The 22089-nt window shown below is 37.4% G+C and overlaps 3 protein-coding genes across 4 annotated transcripts in view; 1 reads left to right on the top strand and 2 right to left on the bottom strand.

Moving 5' to 3' along the window:
- nkd2b (NKD inhibitor of WNT signaling pathway 2b) overlaps positions 1-902 on the bottom strand; it is a 36422-nt gene extending 35520 nt beyond the window's left edge. The window contains exons 1-3 of one of the 2 annotated variants that reach the window (XM_015022081.1): positions 570-902; positions 423-449; positions 228-319 (exon numbers count right to left, since the gene is read on the bottom strand). In XM_015022081.1, coding sequence (XP_014877567.1) covers positions 228-319; positions 423-449; positions 570-594 — 144 coding nt within the window. In that variant the 5' untranslated portion in view covers positions 595-902. The remainder of the gene's footprint in view (positions 1-227; positions 320-422; positions 450-569) is intronic. The other variant, XM_015022072.1, reaches the window with a different exon arrangement.
- A 4373-nt stretch (positions 903-5275) lies between these two features.
- Positions 5276-12506, bottom strand: trip13 (thyroid hormone receptor interactor 13). The gene is made up of 13 exons (XM_015022091.1): positions 11814-12506; positions 10376-10529; positions 10132-10258; positions 8986-9041; positions 8798-8888; positions 8634-8706; positions 8481-8544; positions 8297-8383; positions 8048-8154; positions 7775-7928; positions 6692-6804; positions 6516-6585; positions 5276-6437 (listed from the first exon to the last, which is right to left on the bottom strand). Exons 1-13 carry the CDS (start codon positions 11882-11884, stop codon positions 6342-6344), a joined length of 1263 nt encoding a protein of 420 aa, XP_014877577.1. The 5' UTR covers positions 11885-12506; the 3' UTR covers positions 5276-6341.
- Positions 12507-13296: 790 nt separating this feature from the next.
- brd9 (bromodomain containing 9) lies at positions 13297-20324 on the top strand. Its single transcript, XM_015022103.1, has 17 exons — positions 13297-13472; positions 14295-14506; positions 14587-14700; positions 14777-14903; positions 15001-15058; positions 16140-16284; positions 16399-16509; positions 16939-17114; positions 17257-17389; positions 17658-17733; positions 17862-17957; positions 18069-18201; positions 18302-18413; positions 18506-18562; positions 18691-18796; positions 19738-19908; positions 20044-20324. The coding sequence occupies exons 1-17, from the start codon at positions 13424-13426 to the stop codon at positions 20142-20144; spliced, it is 1977 nt and encodes a 658-aa protein (XP_014877589.1). The 5' UTR covers positions 13297-13423; the 3' UTR covers positions 20145-20324.
- Positions 20325-22089: the final 1765 nt, after the last annotated feature.

Below are 22089 nucleotides of genomic sequence, written 5' to 3' on the forward strand. Positions count from 1 at the left end.
TTTCCCCCCAAAACACCAAAAACTAACCCCCCAATTCACCAAAAAAAAAAAAAAAAAAAAAAAAAATCGCAAAAGAATAACCTGAGCAAACTTGCATTGCTTAAGAAGCAGAAGGAAATTGGAGGTTTAGGGTATAGTCTTCTTAAAATGAGTGATCCGTGTTAAATCCAGCAATTATTTGAGACGTGTGCTATGAAAACGGGAAGAAGAAAATAGAAAGTGTGTACCTGCATGTTTTTCAGTTTGTGATCTGTTGCGCTGTACCTCTCGCATTCCTCCATCCCTCTCCGGAGGAAGGCATTCACGACAAAACTGTCTCCTGAAACACGGAGAAACAGACGCATCACGATCAATCTGAGACTTAACATCTGATCAGCTCCGGTCAGCCTCCAGTGTGGAGAATGATCAAAGTTTATCCTCACCTTCGGGGTTTTCTCTGCGCTTGGACGCTTTGGATCCCGAGACAAGGGTGTGAAACAAACAAACAAAACAAAACAAAACAATTATTAGTTTTATTTAGGAGGTAACGTCAAAATCCGAGTTTGTTTCTGCGTAAAAACGTGTCTTACCATGTTTTGACAAAAGTTTGCCCATCGTTAATATCCTTTCCTTCCAGGATCAATAAAGGTACTCCGAAATCCGTCCAAGGATAAAACAGTCTACTCACTAACTCTACATGGTCACATTGTGTCTGTTCAGCGAGAAGAAAACTTCATCCGCTGAGTGAAGCGCACTTACGAAAGCATCGATCTCAAATCGGACGGTCAAAGAAACAAAAGAAAAAATCAATTAACTGATCGACCAGGGAAACGGGACGCTCTCTGTATCTGCCTTTAGACTTTCCTGCAGTCCAACTGATGCGAAACCTCCTCAACGCGGCAGAAACGAGCCACTGTCAAGTTTGAAAAGCAAAACACACTTCCTGTTCGGGTTGTTAAAAGTAAGACCCAATATTAGGCAGGGAAAGCCGAGTTAAAAGAAAGCTGATGTTACATTATGATTCGTGGCTTGACTTTCAAAGAGTTTCTACAAATGGTATATGAAATGATTGTATTCTTGCAGATTTAGATCAAAATTGAGAGGTTTTTTTGTTACTTGTTTATTTTTTATTATTATTATTTAGAATTTGTTCATAACAAACATACATTTTAGTTTTTTCCCCAATTTTAGCTGTATCTAATCTTTATGCACCTAAAAAACAAACAAATAAAAAAATACACAATTTGGAGGGAGCAAAATACACTTCAAAATAAACAAACCCATAAACAATAAAAATAATTAAGTAATTAAAAAGATAAATAAATAAAAGTGGGAGATGGTATGTGGCCTTATGAGGAACTGAACATCAATAATATGTCCAAGAGACCCAGAACTCTCAGATTATCAGATAGCAGATATGTTTTTATCTATTTTTTTTCTGTTGTTGTTTTTATCTTAGTGTAAATGTAATTTGCTTTGACAGCATGTCAGTCTGACATTTACTTGTTTGTCAATAGTGTTGATTAAGTTGATGGAAACTGTACTGAAAATAAGGACCTAACAAAAATGGATGCAATCTTTATACAATACATAGATGCAACTCAGCTGTTTCTATTTTTAAGGGCCATCAATGAATTGTTTCGGTCTGTTGTCTGAAACCTCTGGTCTTGACTGCATTTATTTTGAAAGGGCAGACTCTTCTCTTCCGGTTGTTTTAATTAACTTGCCTTTGATAACTGGTTTGGCAGCTCTTGTGAAACTGAGAAAAACCGCGTCCTCTGTTGGTGCACCTTACTACATGATGCACTAATGGCTAAAAAGTTTTGTTCTTATTAGGATCATCCGGATTTTGACTTATTTAATTGGATGTCTTTTTAATGATCCATACTGCAAAATAAACCACAGTAAAAAAAAATAAAAATAAAAAATAAAAAAATCATATATATATATATATATATATATATATATATATATATATATATATATATATATATATATATATATATATATATATATATCCACATGCCATTTCAAACAAAATCAGATATATTTTAACTTAATTAATGCTAGATAGATTCAGTTCTCACACAGACATCAGTGAACCATTGTAAATTATGAATGGAGTAATGATTAATAAAGGGATGACACAATGGCCCTGCATGGTGTGTGTGCTCACGCTGATAAGCTGCTTGTGAAAAATTCCAGGACTTATCTTTGATAAATGCTCCAAAGATGCAGCAGATAAACGGTGCATTAAAAGAAACTTTGAAGAACGAGTTGTACTTCAGTCCTCAACATCAAAAGCGTGTCTGCAGTTTTATAGTTTGTTTTCTTTGGCAGGGAATTAAGACAGGGACTCTGCTCACAACGTACGCAATGTGGTGCGAATTTTAATTTGCCATGCAAAGTTGTATTTCCGTATAAACAGTGAATGCATTTAGCGTATTAAAAATACCTTTCTATTGAACTTGGTAATATTAAAATGTTAGTATAATAAATATAAACTTCACCTGCCACATACAGTATACTGATGTTAAGTTTTTACATACAGTGTTTTGCAAAAATATAAATACCCCCCAATAACCAACCAAAACGAAACATTTGGAAGAAGTTACTCTGGCCAGATGAGACTGAACCTGAAACATTTGGTCGACATCTAAAAAACTCTGTGGTGAAAAATTAACGCAGCATGTCAGTCTGAAACCATCCCCATAATGAAACACGGTGGAAGCAACATCCTGCTGTGGGAATTTCTTGTCAACAGCACAACTACAAGCCATACAAGCCGCAAATCCGGTTTAAGATATGCTCCGTTTACAATTTGCCACAAACCACTACAGGGACACAGCAAACGGTCAGTCTGGCGAGATGAGAGCAGAATTAAAACTTATGTTTTAACGCAAAATTCTGCGTTTAGGGACTATCATTTCCATGGTGAAACACAGTGGTGGTCGCATTATGCTGTGGGGATGCTTTACTTCAGCAGGGACAGTAAAGCTGTCCGGAGTTCATGTTGGGGTGAATTTATAGCGTAATGGAAGAAGAAAACCCAGCTAGAGGCTTTAAAAGACGGTGGACTCTGCCGAGTTCACCTTCCAGCCGAACAACGATCCTAAAGATGGAATAGAATAGTTTCGATCACGGATATATTGACCTCGTTAAAAAAAAAAAAATCACAGTTGAGAAACTGTCGCAATTAAAAGCCGTTTTTCACAGACACCCCCTCTTACCAATCTAGCTATTTTTTGCAAGGTACTGTCAAAGATTTCAGTCTCTAGACGTCCCCAAAGACTTGCATTTGCAAAAACGACTTTGTGTTCACCTATCCTATTAAATCCAAATAAAAAAAAAAAATAAAAAAAAAGTTGTTTGAAGCGATGCATCAATGTTCAAGAGGTATGAGTGGCAATGGCACAGCAGATCTTTAATTGCGCTATGGTAGTATACATTAAAAGCGTCCCACCCTAATGAACCTGGGTGCTGTTGTTGATCAGCGCTCCCTGTCAGTTCTCTGTCCTCACAGACACACGACGCTCAGATCACTCTGCGGTTGACAGGATGAGCAGATATTTGCATAGCTCGTTCAGAGCAGTCGCCTTTGATCCGACTTGCCGTGCCTAATTATCACCGTTTCTTTATGCATCCCGGCCCCCGAGATTCCAGCTCTTCACGAGTTACCTTCCTCTCATCACCTCTTTTCCCCTCACCTTGTAACGTCTTGCTTAAATGGCAGACAAACACAAAGGGCAACAGAAGCCTCAGCACAGATGAGAGACGAAAGCACCAGGCAGAAATGTTTTGATTGGAAACAGAAGCCGAGAGAGAGAGAGAAAGAGTGAGATCTACGTTTTTTTTGTTTTTTTTTTCTTTTTTGTATTTCAGAGGCAATGCTCGTTTGGATACACACACTGGTGTGTGTGATCAAAGGCTGTAACGCAGATGAAGAATTGGAAAAACCCAGACAATTTAAGTTTTATAAGCTCCCATTATGTTTTTGGGCAGAGGATGTGAATTATTACAGCAGCAGCAGCAAAAAAAAAAAGTTTAGGGCATTTTTCTGAACTTGATTTTAATCGGTGCAGTGTTCAGCTTTAAAAGCAATAATGCACACGTTAAACCTCAGAGAAATGAGGGATACTTTCCATCGTTTGTGTGCGACTCTGCTCGGTTTTTCTCCCAACACACCTAGAAGTATGTGTTTAAGTTAATCCCCCCACCACCACCATCTATTTAAATCCCCTCTGGCACATGCATGGATATTCCATTGCTCTCAGCAATGTACCTGAACAAGATTCGAAGGGGATAAACACCAGGCCGTTTGTCTTATTTGGAGTTTTCTGACATTTTAAACTGCGATAAAATCCTGCAACAATGAGGCTTTTGACTTTTGTTACTTCTCAAGCTTGACTGCCTTTAAACAGCTGCCTCTATTCTGGAGCGACTACAGTCAAAAAAGAAAAAAGAAAAGGAAAAAAAAAGCCTCCAGACAGAGCAATTATGGTTTTATTTACCCATGGCCCTTCCAACAGCTCTCTGCTTTACTCTGTGTGCCCTTATTCTCCACTTTGTGTTGATCAAACTTCCCCTGTTTCATTTAAATCACATTAGGGTAAAAAAATCTCTTTGAAAAACAAAATTGGAAGGCCCCAAACAATTACATGTATCAAGTTAAATATATCTAATAAAATAAGTTCTCTGAATGCTGGGGGGAAATCCATTTCTGAATAGTGTTGATTAGAATAGAAATCTTTGCCTTTGATGACGGGGCTTTTGACAGTAAAATATAATGCAGCAATAAAACACTTTACAACCACAGTAAAAAAAAAAAAAAAAAAACACCTGAGAAGTCATTCACCAAGATGGCAGCGATAAGGCCAAGACTACAGGGTGTGACTGAAGACGCATTCAGCGTTTGCTTTCCTTTTTCATTATGGACAACCAACAGGATCCCGCTTTGAAGTGGAATGAATGAGAGTTGCCAACAACAAAACAATAGGCACATTGTCGCCAAACCTGCAAGTGGCATGCAAGGCAGCAGAGCATTTCCCTAATGCAAATCCGGCTCGTCTGAACAACGCGGCCTTTGATATCCTCATGTAAACTGTCACAGCAAACATTTTTTTCAAACACTTTTCCAGTTGCAGAGTTACGAACTCGTGTTTATGGCATCCAAATCATGACCCGCTCATAAATAGCACAAACGCTAAAGCTGCGTAGCTAATTTCGGATTCCAGGAAAATATTCCTCCTATTTGTAAACAACCGGAGTGAATCAGACGGATTACAAAAAAGAGGTGCAAGTCCAGCTGCAGTCTGCTTTTATTGGATTTTCTGCATTTATCATGCAACTTGTCTATATATGTAGAAGAAAAAAAAGAAGAAGAAAAAAAAAAAACATGCTTCTCGTGTGTAATAATCTGCAGCAGCTTATGTGCACCACTAAGTGGTATCCTCCACATAGAAGCAACATGGTTTATTAAACTATTACATGCAGAAGTGTCAAGAATATGAGTTTAGATATTTTAGACAACCTGGGGAAAAAAAAAAAAAGAAAAAAAACATAGCACTTTGGAAAAAAATGTTTACAACATAATGCATGAACAGCATTCATACACACAAACAAGAATGTAAAAATACATGTAGCCTTTCATAACACTTGTAGGGATGTTATGCACCAGCATGAGGGCAGCCAGTTTAAAATACCAGCTTATCATACCAATGAGCAATTAGAACAAAAATACCTGAACCCTCCATAACAAAAACTACATCATGAATGCTACATTTTAATGTCCAACAAGAATGATACTGCTGACTGGGAATGTTCCACCTCAGCATGAATCGGTTGCAGACGTTTTAAAAACATACGCTCTCAAAAATCACAAAAACATTTTCTCATTACGCCCCTCACTAGGGTTCAAAGTCAGTTTAATGGAAAGATAGGAAACATGTCTGACTGGAGTTTTCTCCAGCTGCCCGTGCCTCGTTCCTACCGACAGGATCAACCGTACGCGATGGTAATGGAAGAACACTTTTGAGGTTTACCTTCACGCAACAAAAAGAGCAAAGCACAAAAAAACTGTTACGGTTAAAGCTGTGAGACAGTGAGAGCGAACACAAGGCAACGTCTCATTTAACAAGCCCTTTCCTGATACAGTTTGCCTTAAGATATTAGGACCAGCAGTTACCTGAATAAAGAGCTTTAAGTGATGAACAGGATTTGTTAAAGCAATATTTTAGATAACAGATTAATTGAAGTGCTGCCAACTGAACTGTGAAGGTTTGGAAAAAAAAAAAAAAAAAAGACATCAGGAATGAAAGATTGACAGAATAATCACGCGCCAGCTTTAAGGTGTCGTAACAGTTTCAGACACCATTGATCAGATTGGCCTCTTCCTCCCTCTGTTTGTCCACCGCTCGGCACATTGCCTTCAGGAAGCTTTCGAGACTCACCGATGGCGTCTGCGCACAAACAAAATGAATTTAAAACAATATCCATGTCATTTCTTTGTTCTGCATAGCCACTAATTAAATGCTTACCTGCACAAAGAGGGCATGAGCGAGAAAGGGTAATTTCCTGAGCGCTCTTCCACTCAGACCTTTGCTTTTTCTGAAGAGGAGAAGCAAAACATGAGCCTCTGGCTGTTTGGGTGAATGTTATGACAAGCCGAGCTGGTGATTTAATGTCTTTCGCGTTAACTGGGTTTGGTACTCACACAGCGATGTTCCTCAGCTTCAGACTGTGCTCAGAAACGTCGCTCCTAACAAAGCCCATGGTTTCCAGCTCGTACATAGTAAAAAGCTGCTGTCTGGGGTAGATGATCTGGCACTGGATGCATGAGAAAGAACAGACATCCGGATTACCCGTTTGTTTCCAGCGGCCGCTTTTGTAAAAGTGTTGGTCAAAAATGAATCACTGCTGGTGTCCCACAAAAATACTAATCTGAGATTTTTACACTAGCTCTAATATACATTTAAAGTTCCTTTCTTGGCTACGTATGCGCATGTTTCTCTGTCTGACAGTTTGCTTGTTCTCTTTTTTTTTTAAATTTATTTTTAAATAAATAAATAAATGCAAACATAAATCTATTTCATTGGGTTTTTGTTGATGGACCGCCACGACGCGGCGCATGTTCGTAAATTCAAAGAAAAATGATACCTTGTTTAAGCAAGGACACAAATCTAAAAAGTGTGGCGAGCTTGTATTTTCAGCTACCTTAACTCTGAGTTCCTTAAAATAAAATCTTAACCTCATTTGCTTTAACGTCACTATAAATCCAGCTGTTCTGTGAAGGCCTCAGAGGTTTGTTGGAGAACATCAGTGAACAAACGGCATCATAAAAAAAACAAAAATACACACCAGAGGAAGCTAGAAAGTGATGATATATCATAGACCTCTACTCTATCCGTCATCTAAAAATTGGACAGAATATGGCACACGAAAACAGCCAAAGATAGTTGTACACCTAAAGAAGAACATAATTAGATGGAGACAGGAGGTTCATGGTTACTCTGGAGGAGCTGCAGAGATCCACAGCTAATGAGGGATATTGTGTTGACATGGCAACCATTATGGCCTATAAGTATGAATACAGATGTCATACGTTTGAGATTATTTATGAAAAAAAATGCACGATTTTGCTTCCATCTCTAAATCAGGTGCTAATTTATGTTGTCCATCACGTAAAGTTTTATAAAACACACCAAGGCTTGTAAGAAAAAACATTTGAGTATAATTATTTTGTGGAAAAATAAATAAATAAATAAATAAATAAATAATGTGCAATTTGCTTGCTCACTTTCATCAGCTCTTCCAGACAGGACAGATAGATGTTATAGATGCCTTTCTCCGACGGAGGTCCGATGTACTGCTTGATGTCGGCTCTGTCCACAAACGCCAGATCGATCTTCTCGGTCACGTTGGACGTCGTCAGGATGACCACGTTGGGATACCTGCAAAATTAGCCCACCAGTCAACACAAGACAAAAAAATATGAGATTGAATCTTTGTGAAAATGATGTTATAAAAATAAAACGTAAACTTTGAAGAGGTTTTTAAACTGCTTTCTGACCGTTTGACTTGATCCAGCTGTGTGAGAACGGCGTTGACCACTCGGATGGCATCAGACGGCTCTGTTCCCGCCTGGCAGGCCTTCCTGGCTGCTGTCAGGCTCTCCACCTACATCATCAGTCCCATAAAAGGTTAAAAAGAGAAAAACAAATAACAGAACAGCAGGTGAAACATCAAGCTGCCTTGACTGCCACTAAACTGAGGTAAATAGATTGCTATTTCAGGTTATTTCCCATGAACTAGATTTTACCTCATCAATCAAAACAAACACCAGAGTGTCTTTATCATCAATCAGTAGTTGGATTTGCTGAAACATCTTTGTGACCAGCTTACCGCTCTGAAACAAAGAAACCAAGATTAGCAGCTGGAAAGAGAATCCGGTTTCAAATATCTTTCAGTTAAACGAATTTTCCCAACAAAGAAGCCAGGTGTACCTCTGAGAACCATTTTGAGAACAAACTATGACTGTTAATCTCCACAAATTGGCCATAGGTGTACCTGCAGGGCGAAGGGTGTATTGTGAAATGAATGGAACGGGTGTAGCAACAGGTGAAGTCGCAGTTTCACCTAGATGATGGCCGTCTTACCGACTTGACAGCCTGATTGACAGTTTCTGGGCAAGAGCTTTGCAGAGCGATGTTTTCCCGGTGCCTGGAGGTCCTGAATGTGTTCACAGACACAGAGAGACGAATCAGTCAAATCGCACCAGGGATCCGACGGCGTCACTCAGTACGGCTTTGAAACAATTTACCGTGAAGAAGCACGACGCGGTTCCAGGAAATTAGGTTGCTGTCGACATTTTTATCTGAGAAGTAAATTGTTGTTGTGACATAATCCAAAAGCTGAAGAAAAACAACAACAGGGATTTCAAAAAGTGATATGATGGCAAAATTACATTGCAATTTCTCCCTATTTTAAAGCTCTGATTGTTTACTTTACCTTGGTTTTCACTCCTGTTTCATATACAAGACTCTCCCAGAGCCCATCAAATTCAGCTATTTAAAGACAAGGTATATAAAACAAGATTTAGATTAGATTGAATCTAAACGACACAACATACTCATCTTTCCCACAATATAAGCATTATAAAAATGGTTCTTAGAAAGACGACCTTTTCTGAGTAAGCCAAGAAGTTTTTTATAATCCTACTTTTATGATACAAAGGCTCATGATGGCTTATTACGATAAATGTCCATGAATTCCAGATTTCCACAAAAGCAAAACAAAGAAATAATCTGGCTGATTAATTCACTTCATTCATCAAAAATCCATATTTTACTAAAGCGTGACACGATCTCGCATCACAACCATGTCGACATATTTTAGTAAGAATGTGACACTTTTCCACATATCGAGTAAAATGTCTTATATTAAATAATTCTTAAACTGACTAATGCAAATATTATTTGGTGGAAGGAAAAAAAAATCCCACATGAATCATCTCACACGTGCCACAATTTCTGGCATGATGGTAGTTCCTGCTGCATAGATGTTCCCCTGGGGTTTAAATATACCGTGACACAGAAGCTCATTTCTCTTAGCTACTCTTCAAAATGGGAAAGACGGAACAAACCATTCAAGTAAAAAGAGTTATGCTGCCCTTTAAAAGTCAGGAAATAACTATAAAGTAATTTCCCATGTCTACAATCTAAACAATATTTAAAATATTTTTCTTATATTTCTCATTCAAAGGACATTTGCTAAAATTCCCAGAATGAACAAACCTTGTAAAAACGTTTACAAGGTAACAATAAGTGCTGGGATTAAAAGAAAAAAGGGGGGTCAGGCAAAGTATTAACAGCAGGGGTGCTATTAAGTGTGGCATGATTTTGTTAAAAATAATTAGTTTTTTTAACGTGGAATATTCCCCGCATTATGCTGCTGCAACAATAAAATAATTTGTTTTAAGGCTTTTCAGACATTTTTACCAGGGTGGAAACTATTTATAGAGATATGAAAACCTGAGTTAACTGCAGCCTTGCAAAGAATAATAAACCTTTTTAAAACCATCTCTTAGCATCTGTATTTTTAGGTCATCTTTAGTATAAAAAAAGCATTAAAGTATAAAAAGCTAAATTTCTCCACCTGCTGGCAGGAGCCAGTGATTAGCTGCTGAAAGGTCTTCATCCTCTTCCAAACTGAGCCTGTTGGGTCCTTCCTCATTCAGAGTGAAGACATGAATGGAGACGTCACAGCTCTTTAAATCGAGGGGCTGTGCATAAAGAAACAACTATTTAAACACAAAAAATAATCTGTGCTTTGCTCCACTTTTAAGCAAAAAAAAAAGGAAACAGAAAAAAAAACTATCAGAAATGCTTAAATAACTAACCTGTGTCGTCTCCTGAAGATCAATGATCACAGAATCCACATGCTTATGCAGGAATTTGTCATCAAACTCGGTCCATCTGTAGTTTCCAAAAGTCGTGCTGTGTCGATTCAGCAGCGCCTGAACGTGCATCTTCACTTCAGACGGTTTAGCTGTGCTGAAAAGGAAATGAAGGATGAAATCAATGTACTGCAAGTGTGACAAACTGTAGAATCGATCATGTATGTTTTGCATATATCAGACACCAATACGAAGTTATAAAGAGCCCATCAAGAACTTACTATAGGTGAAAAAATAGTGTGTGTGTGTTTTTTTTTTAGTCCTTTCACACACAGCGGCCACCAGAGTGGACGGCGATTTAAAAAAAAAAAAAAAAAAAAAAAAGATGCATTGTGGGCTTTTATAGTTAATTTGCAGATAAGTAACTTCTTTGAACCTTACTATGTGACTATATACACTGCCATCTACCGAGCAAGTCGTGTAAGTGCACTAAAAACCGATCCAAACCCATACAGAATTATGTAGCACCCTCAGGAATAATAGAAAATAAGCACTTATCCTCGTAACATAACACAAATCCTTTACAGTTTTAACAACATTTTTTCTCAATCCTAGATATACTGAAATAAAAATGGCAGAACTCTGGTTTTATTAGTGTGACAGTATTTTTTACAAAAAAAAATACTTTAACAGCAATAGTATTCTCTACAAGAAAAAAGGATGATCAAGAAAAAAAAAAAGCAACTCTAGAGATGAGAACTTATAGATGTCAAAAGCAAGACCTGGGATATATGTAGTGACGTGAAAACTAGAGCTTCACAGTATCAGAAAAAATATTTTATTTCAACAACACTAAATATTGTTTTCAAAACAATATTTTTCTTTTATCAATATACAACGTCCCACTACTTTCCATGAGTTTCAGTAACTGAGCCGCAAAAGATAAAAAGATATTTTTACCATTCAAATGGTAATATATGGTGTGTGTGTGTGTAAGAGTTTAGATGAAGACCTGAGTAAGAGAGTGATTCGACAAGTGCATGAAGAAAGAAGAAACCAATATGTCAGGATCAAGTTTCTCATTACAGTAAACCAGTGGTGTCTATTGTAGGTCCTGAATTACCTCCTGTATTTTTTTTAGTTCTCTCTCTGATGGCATTAACAACCTCCTCAGCATGTCAAAGTTCTTCTTAGGCCTTCTAATGAACTATCATTTAATCCATGCGTGTTAAACCAGACCGATCTTGTAAAATCTTTTTGGCACATATTTAAAGTTTTTGTTTGTGGTCCATTTGTAAAGCTATAATGTATGCAGGAAGAAGGGAAAGGACGGGCATCCTGCTAACTAAACATGCCTTGATGTTGACTCTTAAGTGTGGCAGTGAGGCTGGTGGCTCTGATGTTTCACCTGATATCCAGCTCTTGGCACTAAAGAACTCACCTAAGAGATTTAACATGGACCTCCACATGGATGTTTTGGACGGGTGTCACCTCCATTCGGTCGCCTTCCATCCTCGTACGACGGCAGAAACAAGTTCCAAATTCAGAGAAATTCACATCAAAGCTGCACAACTATCAAGATATTCACGAAACGTCTTCACACCTACTGCGTTAGCTAACTAGCTGCTAGCCTATGCTAACTCGAGCTGAAAAGTAGCACGCTACAGAGTGTGAGAAAACTGACAGTCAAACTCAGCGCGCCGGTTTTTAAGGTCTTCTTTAATGGCGGGTGACATCTAATGTTAAGATGCATTATCGCCATCTACTGTGCTGGAGTGTGGACCAGAGTATTTCCCTCATTTTTTCTAACCTAAAGTCCTGCTTCCTTCGAAAATGTTGCTTTATTTATCTTATTATGTTTAACTAATATCTTAATCATTCTTAATGAATAAGAATAAGAACATCATATGTCCTAAATTCTTGTTTTAACTTTTCTTTATACTTTTCACAATGAATTATTACATGGTCCACAGTCTCCATGTCCATACCACACTCACAACTACCTGTCAGATGTTTACCTATCAAATTTAAAGTTTTATTTAATCCTGCATGTCTGAGACATAATCTTGTCATTACTACTTGTTCCTTTCGATTTCCTCCAATTATTTCCATATTCCCCACTTTCTTTTGTGAAATAAATGACGACCTTCAGTTCCTCCCTCTTACAGTTGTTGCCATTCAGATTTAACTTTGCTCTTAATAATAGATTTTATTCCAGATTTATAAAATGTTATTTCCATAATTCTACCCTGTTTTAAAGACACTTTGGCTAAATGATCTGCCATATCATTCCCTTCCTTATCTTTATGAATAGGCATCCACATAAACCTAACCTTTATTTGAGCTTGTATCATTCTAAATATAATTTCATGAATTTCATGTACCATTTCCATATGACTTTCAGATGATAAAATGGACATTAATGATGACAATGAATCCGAACATATATAAGAACTTAATGGTCAGATGTAATTTGCTTCATTCAGTTCAGAAATAGCATTAAGCAAATCCTGTTATACCTGAAGCTAAATATTTTGAGCCATCACTATGTATAATTGTAAAAGATCTATAAATACTCTTAATTCTATCATTTACAAAACCTACCCAGTTATTATCTCTATTAATCTGTATGTCTTAATGAACCTCTAGGTCTACCTTCACATATGGAAACAACCAAAAATGTGTAATTGAATAAGGCACAGCAGCACAGTATCTCTTTCCCTGTTTCTCCATTTCCCTTGCGCATTTATTTGCTGCCCATGCAAAATAGTCTACTACTAATTTATTAATCATTATTTTCACAGCCTGCCTATGTACTACACATCCATAATCCAACACTGATTTTATCAAGGCAACATAAATATTTTTTTAGATCACCTTTCCCCAATCCAATCCTGTTGATTTTAACACCGGAAATACAACAGCGTTTTAACGGTTTCACATCCGCCTCCTTTTTCTTCTTGCTAACACATTAGCTTGTTTCAGCCAACTAGCCAACAGTGGTAGGATAACAGTAGTAAACACAAAGCCTTCAACTCTTTTCGCAGAAATATGGGGAAAAAGCACAAGAAACATAAACCGGAATGGATTACAGTAGCTGGTACGCTTTTATATCATTTACCATTAGCTGTATGTGGTGCGCTTTTGTTTTAGCTTGCTTTTCATTAGCCTGCTACTGTCATCAAAAATTGTAAATGATGCAGACTCTCTTAAAATTAAAGTTTTATATAGTAACACCACGAAGATATTTTTAATTTGTGGTTTGTGATATTGGTTAAAAATATAAAAAGTTTAAAATGCTACTTTAGGGCCATAATAATATAAAAGTAAACTATTGTAAATATGATTAAAGGGAACATTTTGATCATCAGGTTTTACAAAATCGGTCTGTGCTTTATACGTCTAAAATTAGTGTCGCTATACAGTGCAGTTGTTTTTTTTTGTTTTGTTTTGTTTTTTTGCAGAGAAAAGGTAATATTTTAATGAACTAATAAAACACATTTATAACTGAGTAAAAATAAACTTTTTGGAGTATATGTGTTCGCCTGCTTGTAGACGCACCGATTAGAAATTTTATGGCCGATTAATGAGTTTGCTGCTACCGATTTTACCTCCATTTTTTGTAGGAATAAAACCTAACATCTAAAACTATATTTGTACTTTATTCATAAATTGAAAATGTAACTACCTTGTTGAAATATTTATAGAACAAAGTGCTGGTTGTTCAGTTAGTCTTCTCTCTCTAAAAAATCTACAACCTATCTTATGCAGGATCTGAGGAGTAAACCATTATTCTTTACGTTTTTACAAGACAGATTATAGCTCGCTTTCCTTCCCCTCACCCCCTTTTCTTTCTTGCACCTAAAATCATCATATTACATTACACTATATTCCTGTTCATTTATGCCTGTTTTGGTTGTAGACTTTGAGGACAAGGCTCTTGAGAAACCCCTCAAGATCAAACTCAAAGTTGGAGGAAGCGAGGTGACGGAGCTCTCTGGCTCAGGACTCGACTACGACGACAGGTCAGACCACGAGCGAGAACGACACAAAGAGAAGAAGAAAAAGAAGAAGAAAAAGTCAGAAAAAGATAAAGACAAGTATGTGGATGAGGAGGACAGAAGGCGACGGAAGGTGAGTATGCAGAAGAACAGCGCTCCACATGATAAACTCACAAACTGGTTGTTGGACAAACACATTTTTTAACTCAACAGGAGGAAAAGAGGAAGAAGAGGGAGCGAGAGCAAAATGAATCGGAGGCTGCAGCTGCTGGAGCTGCTGGCACGGCCCCCATTGAGCCATTCACTCTGTCTTGCATTGGGTTAGAGGTGGGATGACACAACCTGATGACGTTGTAATGATCATTTTTGTGGAGTCACTTATGTTCAGTTTCTATCTCATCAGCCGGAGGAGATAAAAAAGAAAAAAGAGAGGTTTGAAGTAGAGACTGAAGTGGAAGAGTTTCACAGTGTGAAGGTGGAGGGGGAGCAGCCGGGAGACAGACCAGTCAGAGCATGCCGCACACAGCAAGGCAAGGCTGCATCTCTACCCACTCCTCAGAAGAGTTTCATCACACGCCAATAAATCTGTTTTTAAAAATTGTATTTCTTTATGTTTTCCCAATGCAGAAAATGAGTCCACTCCTCGCCAACAACTGCTGGAACACTTTTTGAGGCAGCTGCAGAGGTAAGAAGCGCTCATTTGCTCTGATTTCTACGTCTCTCCAGGGAAACTTCTGTTGAGGTCTAATAACCTTTCAATTGACGCTGAACAAGGTCTAAAAACATCTGTAGTGGCATAATTTCACCCACAATAATAGAAGGTGTGGATGATGCACAGACTGAAAACATACTACTCTGAGGTTCTTGTTTCTGACGAGCTGCGCAACGCCACACGTACATTTATAAATAAAACACAGTGTTAGTAGATCACCATGAACACAACCTAGTTTCCTGCTAGTAAAACAGGTTTTTATTGTAAGCTCTTTGCTTTTTCCAAATGTCACATTTGCATACCGCCTCATCTCTGGTCCAGTTTGCACATTACCGAAATTATGACACGTTTTCCTGACGTGTTTAAGTTTTGGACTTTCCTATAAAACCACGAGGGGCTTGAAAAAAAGCCAAATTTGCATTTGTGCTTCTGTCGTGTGGCACCAGCTAAATAATATGCTGCTCAATAAGGAACACTGTTTCCACCGGCTGTCTATTTTTCCATGTACATATTTATAGCTTACATGAGTAATTGACATCTAAAAAGACACTACATCAGCTCTCAAACGTGGTGGTAATAGCATCATACTGGGGGCTTGCTCCACAACCAGTTTTGCCTGTGCATTCCTCAAAGGTGGAAGAAAGAAGAAGAGGGGTGACTGCCAACTTCTTTATCTTCTCTTCAAATCAACAGCTACAAAAATGATTCCAGGTGCACATCAAATCTGGTTTTGGAATTGGTAGCAGACAAGCATTAACCTTCTGAAATGGTTCAACCATTAACACACCTGTAAACTCCTGAACTCATCCTAAAGGACAGGTCTGAGCAGTTTAAAAACTCTACCAATTCAAATATCCTGCCAGTATTATTCCAGAAGCTTGTTGGTGGCTTTGTTGTTGATATGCATTTTGACTGACAGAAAAAAACACAAGACCATTCATGTTTATCGTACTAAGTTTACAGATTCTTAGAAGTGATCAGATACGGGCTTTCCACTGGAAAGTCATTAAATCGCTGCTTTACCTAAACGTTGTTGTTTTACTCTGCCTCTCAGGAAGGATCCCCATGGATTCTTCGCGTTCCCGGTAACGGATGCGATTGCTCCCGGCTACTCGTCGATCATCAAGCATCCCATGGACTTCAGCACCATGAAAGACAAGATCAGGAACAACGAATACAACACAGTGACTGAGTTCAAGGTGACATTACACTGATCATACCTTGGAAATTAGTCATGAATTAGTTTGAGAGTATCATCAAGTTGAATGAAATTTTTTGTACATTTTTTTTTCTATAAACCTTTTCACCTTCAGGCGGACTTTAAACTGATGTGTGACAATGCCACAGTGTACAACCGACCAGAGACGGTCTACTACAAAGCTGCCAAGAAACTGCTCCATACGGGATTCAAGATGATGAGCAAAGTAAGAAGTTACAAGCACGGAAAACATAAAAAAGTATTTTTTAAATAAATGTACAATGACTCGTGCAGCCCTGTCTAAATCAGATGTAGATTTTCACTTAAAGGCAGAGGAGCAAACAGCATTAATTGTATGCACAACGTGTGAGTCATGACATAAATTATTTTAAGAAATCAGAATATGCAACCAATGGTAGTAATGGAGAAACATCACTGTGCATTGCTTGAAACTTTAGTCATAAAATTATTTCAGTGTGTACTCTTACGGTTGAATATAAAGGCAGTTTAGAACATCCATTTAACCCAGAATGCATGTTTATGGATTAAGAGAAAAACCATGCATCTACAGATAGAACATGCACACATTTTGAACACAAGAGGCAGAAACTTAGACACTAAAACAAACTGTTCAACTTTTGTTCTGTTTGTCCAGGACCGACTTCTAGCCTTGAAGCGCAGCATGTCTTTCATGCAGGACATGGATTTCACGCAGCAGGCAGCTATTTTAGGAGATGAGGACCTGCCTGCTGATCTCCCTCTCCCAGAAGCGACCCCCCTCCAAGTGGAATCTACCAGAAAGCCCAAAAAAACACCAGTTAAAGACATCAAGTACGTCACCAGGTTTTCCTAACGTACTGTGATGTTAGGAAAACCTTGTCTAGAAGAAGAGCCCCAGTGTTTGTTTTTTTTATTGTGTTTCTCTATTAATGTTCAGTATTGTGATGCAGTAACATTGTATCTGTTTCCTCAGTTACCTGTTTGAACCAGAGGGAAACGCTTGCAGCCTGACTGACAGTACAGCAGAGGAACATGTTCTGGCTCTGGTGGAACATTCTGCAGATGAAGCTCGGGATCGCATCAACAGATACATGCCAAACTCCAAGGTGTGCCACGTTAGCTCCTGCTAATGAAGCTCGGGATCGCATATGTAATGGTTCACGGTATAATCTCTTTTTATATATATATATATATATATATATATATAGATATATATATATATATATAGATATATATATATATCTATATATATATATATATATAGATATATATATATATCTATATATATATATATATATAAAAGGTGGTATGATGACTTAAAGCTGTGTTTGAAGAATTTTTTAGACTAAATCTGTCACTGCTCTTTGTTTTCAGATGGGTTATTTACGTAAAGATGCAGATGGCAGTCTACTGTATACCGTTGTAAACCAGCTAGATCCTGATGCTGAAGGTTTATTATTCTACATGTTGTTTTTTTTGTTTGTTTGTTTTTTTCCATCTTCTCTACATTGACACTATAGGAGTTTTTTTATATAAGAAGCTAGACATGATCTTTTTTTTTTTTGTTCATTTTTGCAGAAGAGGAGACCCATAAAGTTGATCTTAGTTCTCTTTCGAATAAGCTTCTGCCCGGTTTGACGACATTAGGGTTCAAAGAGGATAGGAGACATAAAGGTAGGTCAAAATGTTTTGGTTAATTTTATTCATGCAGGTTATTTATTATCATTTTATTGGAATAATAACTTCAAAAAAGGTACTAAACCCACAGTATTTCTTGCTGTTTAGTGACATTTCTCAGCAGTGCCTACAACATCCAGAGCCTTCAGAAGAACTCCGTATTTCCAGACCTGCAGTCTGATGAGACCGACATGCTGTATTCAGCGTATGGAGATGAGACAGGAGTACAGTGCGCTCTGAGGTAGTGGAAACTGATCAGACAGTGATAATAAATATTTTTTGTTCATGAGCTCTTTAGTTAGATTGCGGTTTGTTTTTGTTTTTCTTCTTGACTTAAACAGCGTGCAGGATTTTGTGAAAGGCTGTGGAAGTGTCACCAAGTGCTGGGTCGACGACCTTCTGGACAAGATGACAGGAGGCGATCATTTAAAGGCCGTCAGTCAGATTCGACAGGTGCTGCAATCTGACTGAAGCTTTATTTGTTTTAAAATGTCAGATTTGATTGGTAAATGTTTACTATTTGCAAAACTTATTTTATATTTCAGAAAAGAAACATAATGTTGAAACCTGATGAAACCAAGTCCAGCATCTGTGACATGCAGGTATCCTGACATTAATCTGTTTTCATTAATAACTTTCTGTTGTTTTAGAAAACCAATTGGTGATTCATTCTGGGTCTTTTTTTATTTTGTTTCTTTTTTATTGTTGTGTTGTTGTTTTTTTAATTAAGATGTCCGATGGGTCTGGCCTTGGCGAGAGCAGTTCAGTGCTGGACTTCATGTCAATGAAGAGCTACCCTGATATGTCCCTGGACATTTCAATGCTCAACCCATTAGGTTAGTATCCGTCAATCGTATGTAAATGTATTCATATGTGCTTGTGTAAACATACTTTAATTATTGTAACACAAAAACATGAGAGAGCATCCCCCTTTGCTGGGTTCAGATTGTGATACCTACCACCTCAATGATTACTGATCAGATTAGCTCTGATAGGTAATCAGCAGGTCAAATGCTAAAGCAAATGCATCAAAGCAACAATTTTCTAGCCATTCAGTCAGTTTTTGAGTCAAAAGAAAATCTGTGAAAGATCTTCAGTATGATTCAGGTTCGAGGATAATCCTTTATTATCTTGATTTTTTTTTTTTATTGGATTTTTAAAAATTCCCTTAATGTCCAACACTTGGGACAAAAAGAAAATCAGAGTTGGCTGTTCAGACGACAAAAAAAATGAAAGTTATTTATCAGGAAAAGCCTGTTCTGTGTTAGTTTTTAATCATTTTCAACAAACAGCAGTAAAACCTGCTTATTAAAGCCTTATATCCAACTATTATGTTTTTGCTGTCAACCAGATGTTCAATTATAAATTAGAAATTTGAACATTGCATCAGCCTTGAGCATGAGTTTATGTATGATACTTATTAGATCCAATAAGCACTTAAGAAATGAAACAGACTGTTCAATCTCAGCATGTTGACCATTTAGTTAATATTGCTGTCATTTGGGCATTACATACTTCTGCTTTCATGAGCCATGTCATACTTCGATCAATAGATGGGTAACAAAGGACTTCTAATAGTATCCTTTGTAGGGGAGGCACATCTATCAACCATCAACTGTAGTATTCATACACCCCCTTGGTTGTATTCACAACAGAACATCAACATGCGTGAGATGCAGCCTCGTTTGGTTGTGGATTTCAAATGTTTATTAAGTAGAAAAATAACATTTGGTGTCCTAGTATTTGAATGATTCCATGCTCACTTTTACATCAACAGGTAAAACAGTAAAAAAAGAGCCAGGGAACGAAGAAGGACACCAGCACTATGATGACGCTGATAAACTCCTGCAGGAGTTCCAGGAGGCTCAGGCTGAAAGAGTCTGCTCCAGACCTTCATCCAACCTCTCCTCGCTTTCAAACGCTTCCGAAAGAGACCAACACCACTTAGGTACGTGCAAGACATGAAACTTCATGTCTTTAGATCATTTTAAAAGTTAAACCTCTTAAAGATGATGTTACCTTGAGTGCATTGTCAACTCTAGTGTAGTAACATAAAAAAAAAAAACCTTTCCTGCATCCGCAGGGAGCCCATCACACCTGGGTGTCGGGGATCATACAGAAATGGTTCACGATCCCTATGAGTTCCTGCAGTCTCCAGAACCAGAGGGCTCAGCCAACAGCTGATTACGTTCACAGACGAGCCGTAACGCTGATATTAACAGCAGCCGTTTCATAGTGATCGAACACGGTCGGATCCTCAGAGTTCTTAAAAAGCCTGAAAACTAATGTACAGACTGTATTGTATTTGTGTTTTGTATCAAAGAAACCTTCAAGAATAAATACTTGCAACTGCATTCAAGTGTATGAAGGTGTCCCTTGCATTTGTGTTGCGTGCAAGTCATTTTAGAAGCTTATAGTTTCACAGTTTTGAGAAAGCAGAGCAGATGTAGAGACAGTAATTTTGTCCTCAGATTTCACATTTGACGGCATTAAACTGTGTCAAACGTAAGGACAGCAGACCAAAATGTCTCGCTGGACAGAGGCACCAGCACATCTCCTGACCCCCAATATGGACAAGGGTGTAAGAAAATTGATGGACCGATTTAATATATATATATATATATATATATATATCTGTCCATCCACCTTCTTATACAATATATATATATATATATATATATATATATATATATTAATTACATAATGTATATAATATAATTAATGTATTAATTGTATATTATCTAATATATATGTATGTGTATATATATATATATCTGTCCATCCACCTTCTTACACAATATATATATATATATATATTACATAATGTATATAATATAATTAATGTATTAATTGTATATTATCTAATATATATGTATGTATATATATATATATATATATATATATATATATATATGTGTGTGTGTGTGTGTGTATAATATAAAATGTTTGTAGAATAGTGCAGAATAATGACAAAACTGGAATTGTGACAAACTAGCTATTTTCTTTAGTTATAGTGTTTTGTAGTTCTTGTACTTAAGTTTTATTTGACATTGTGAGATGTATGTTATTTTGTATTAAAATAATTAGATACGTGAAGGTGTATTTTTTTTTTACAAGGAAAAACCAGCGTAACCTGGTGAAAACCCAATTGGTGAAGACTCCAAATATAACGACAGTTGTCAATATTTTCAGAGTTCACCTTTGTGTTATTTGAGATATCAAATTACATTGCATGAACATTTTTTTAAAATGAAAAATATATTATCTTGTGAAAACCGAGACTGTAGATGTAAAGGCCAGGCACAAATCTTGCATAAAAGATCTAAAAAAAAAAAAGTATGTTTTGCTTAACAATGCTAGAGTTTGTGTGTGTTTGTGGTCTGTAATCTACGAGCTGGTAGAAGATCCTCCATGTTTTCAAAAAGGATCTGCTTCCTAAAAGGTTTTGTGATGACTGAAAAGAACCTGTAAATTGGATTTTTTGGGGGTGTATTAGGATTCTTGCTTCTTAAATATCTCAAGACGGCACGCGTGAAAGGACGACCAGCTTGTGATGTTGCAGCCTCCCACACCGCTTCAATAGAGCCAAACTGCTTTTTCACATCTTTGTAGATCTCGTTAACAAAATGTTTAATTTTTTTGCTGTGTATGCTGGCAGCAAAGTCAGGCAATCTATCTACCTTCTCCCCTGAGACTGAAGACAAAATATCTGTCATCTCTTCGAACTCCAGGGGTCCACCGTTTTCTTTCAAACAGTCTAAAACTGCACTCATTACAAAACATGCCATAGCCTCCTCCAGCTCTTTAGTTTGTTCTATGGTTTCAGTTGTCTCCGGATATTTCACGCTAGTTTGGATTTTATCATCGACATGTGTAGCAATTTTCACTGATGACGTAAACCTATGAGCAGAGGACGTCTTGGTAGATGATCCTGGGTGGACCAGAACCAAGGAATCAGTGTGAGATTTGAAAGAAATGTGGTCTTCTTTATCCAAATCAGTGTTGTCGGTGAATGAACTTCCAATGAATTGCATGGAGTCCCATTCATCTTCTAGCCGTCTTTTGTTTAATGAAGGACATAGTTGTCCAACCATGTCATTGATCTCCGAGAGCACATTGGATACTCTGT

Source organism: Poecilia latipinna, unplaced genomic scaffold (assembly GCF_001443285.1).
Source record: "Poecilia latipinna isolate Pla-1442-1.1 unplaced genomic scaffold, P_latipinna-1.0 Scaffold86, whole genome shotgun sequence".
Lineage (NCBI taxonomy): Eukaryota > Metazoa > Chordata > Actinopteri > Cyprinodontiformes > Poeciliidae > Poecilia > Poecilia latipinna.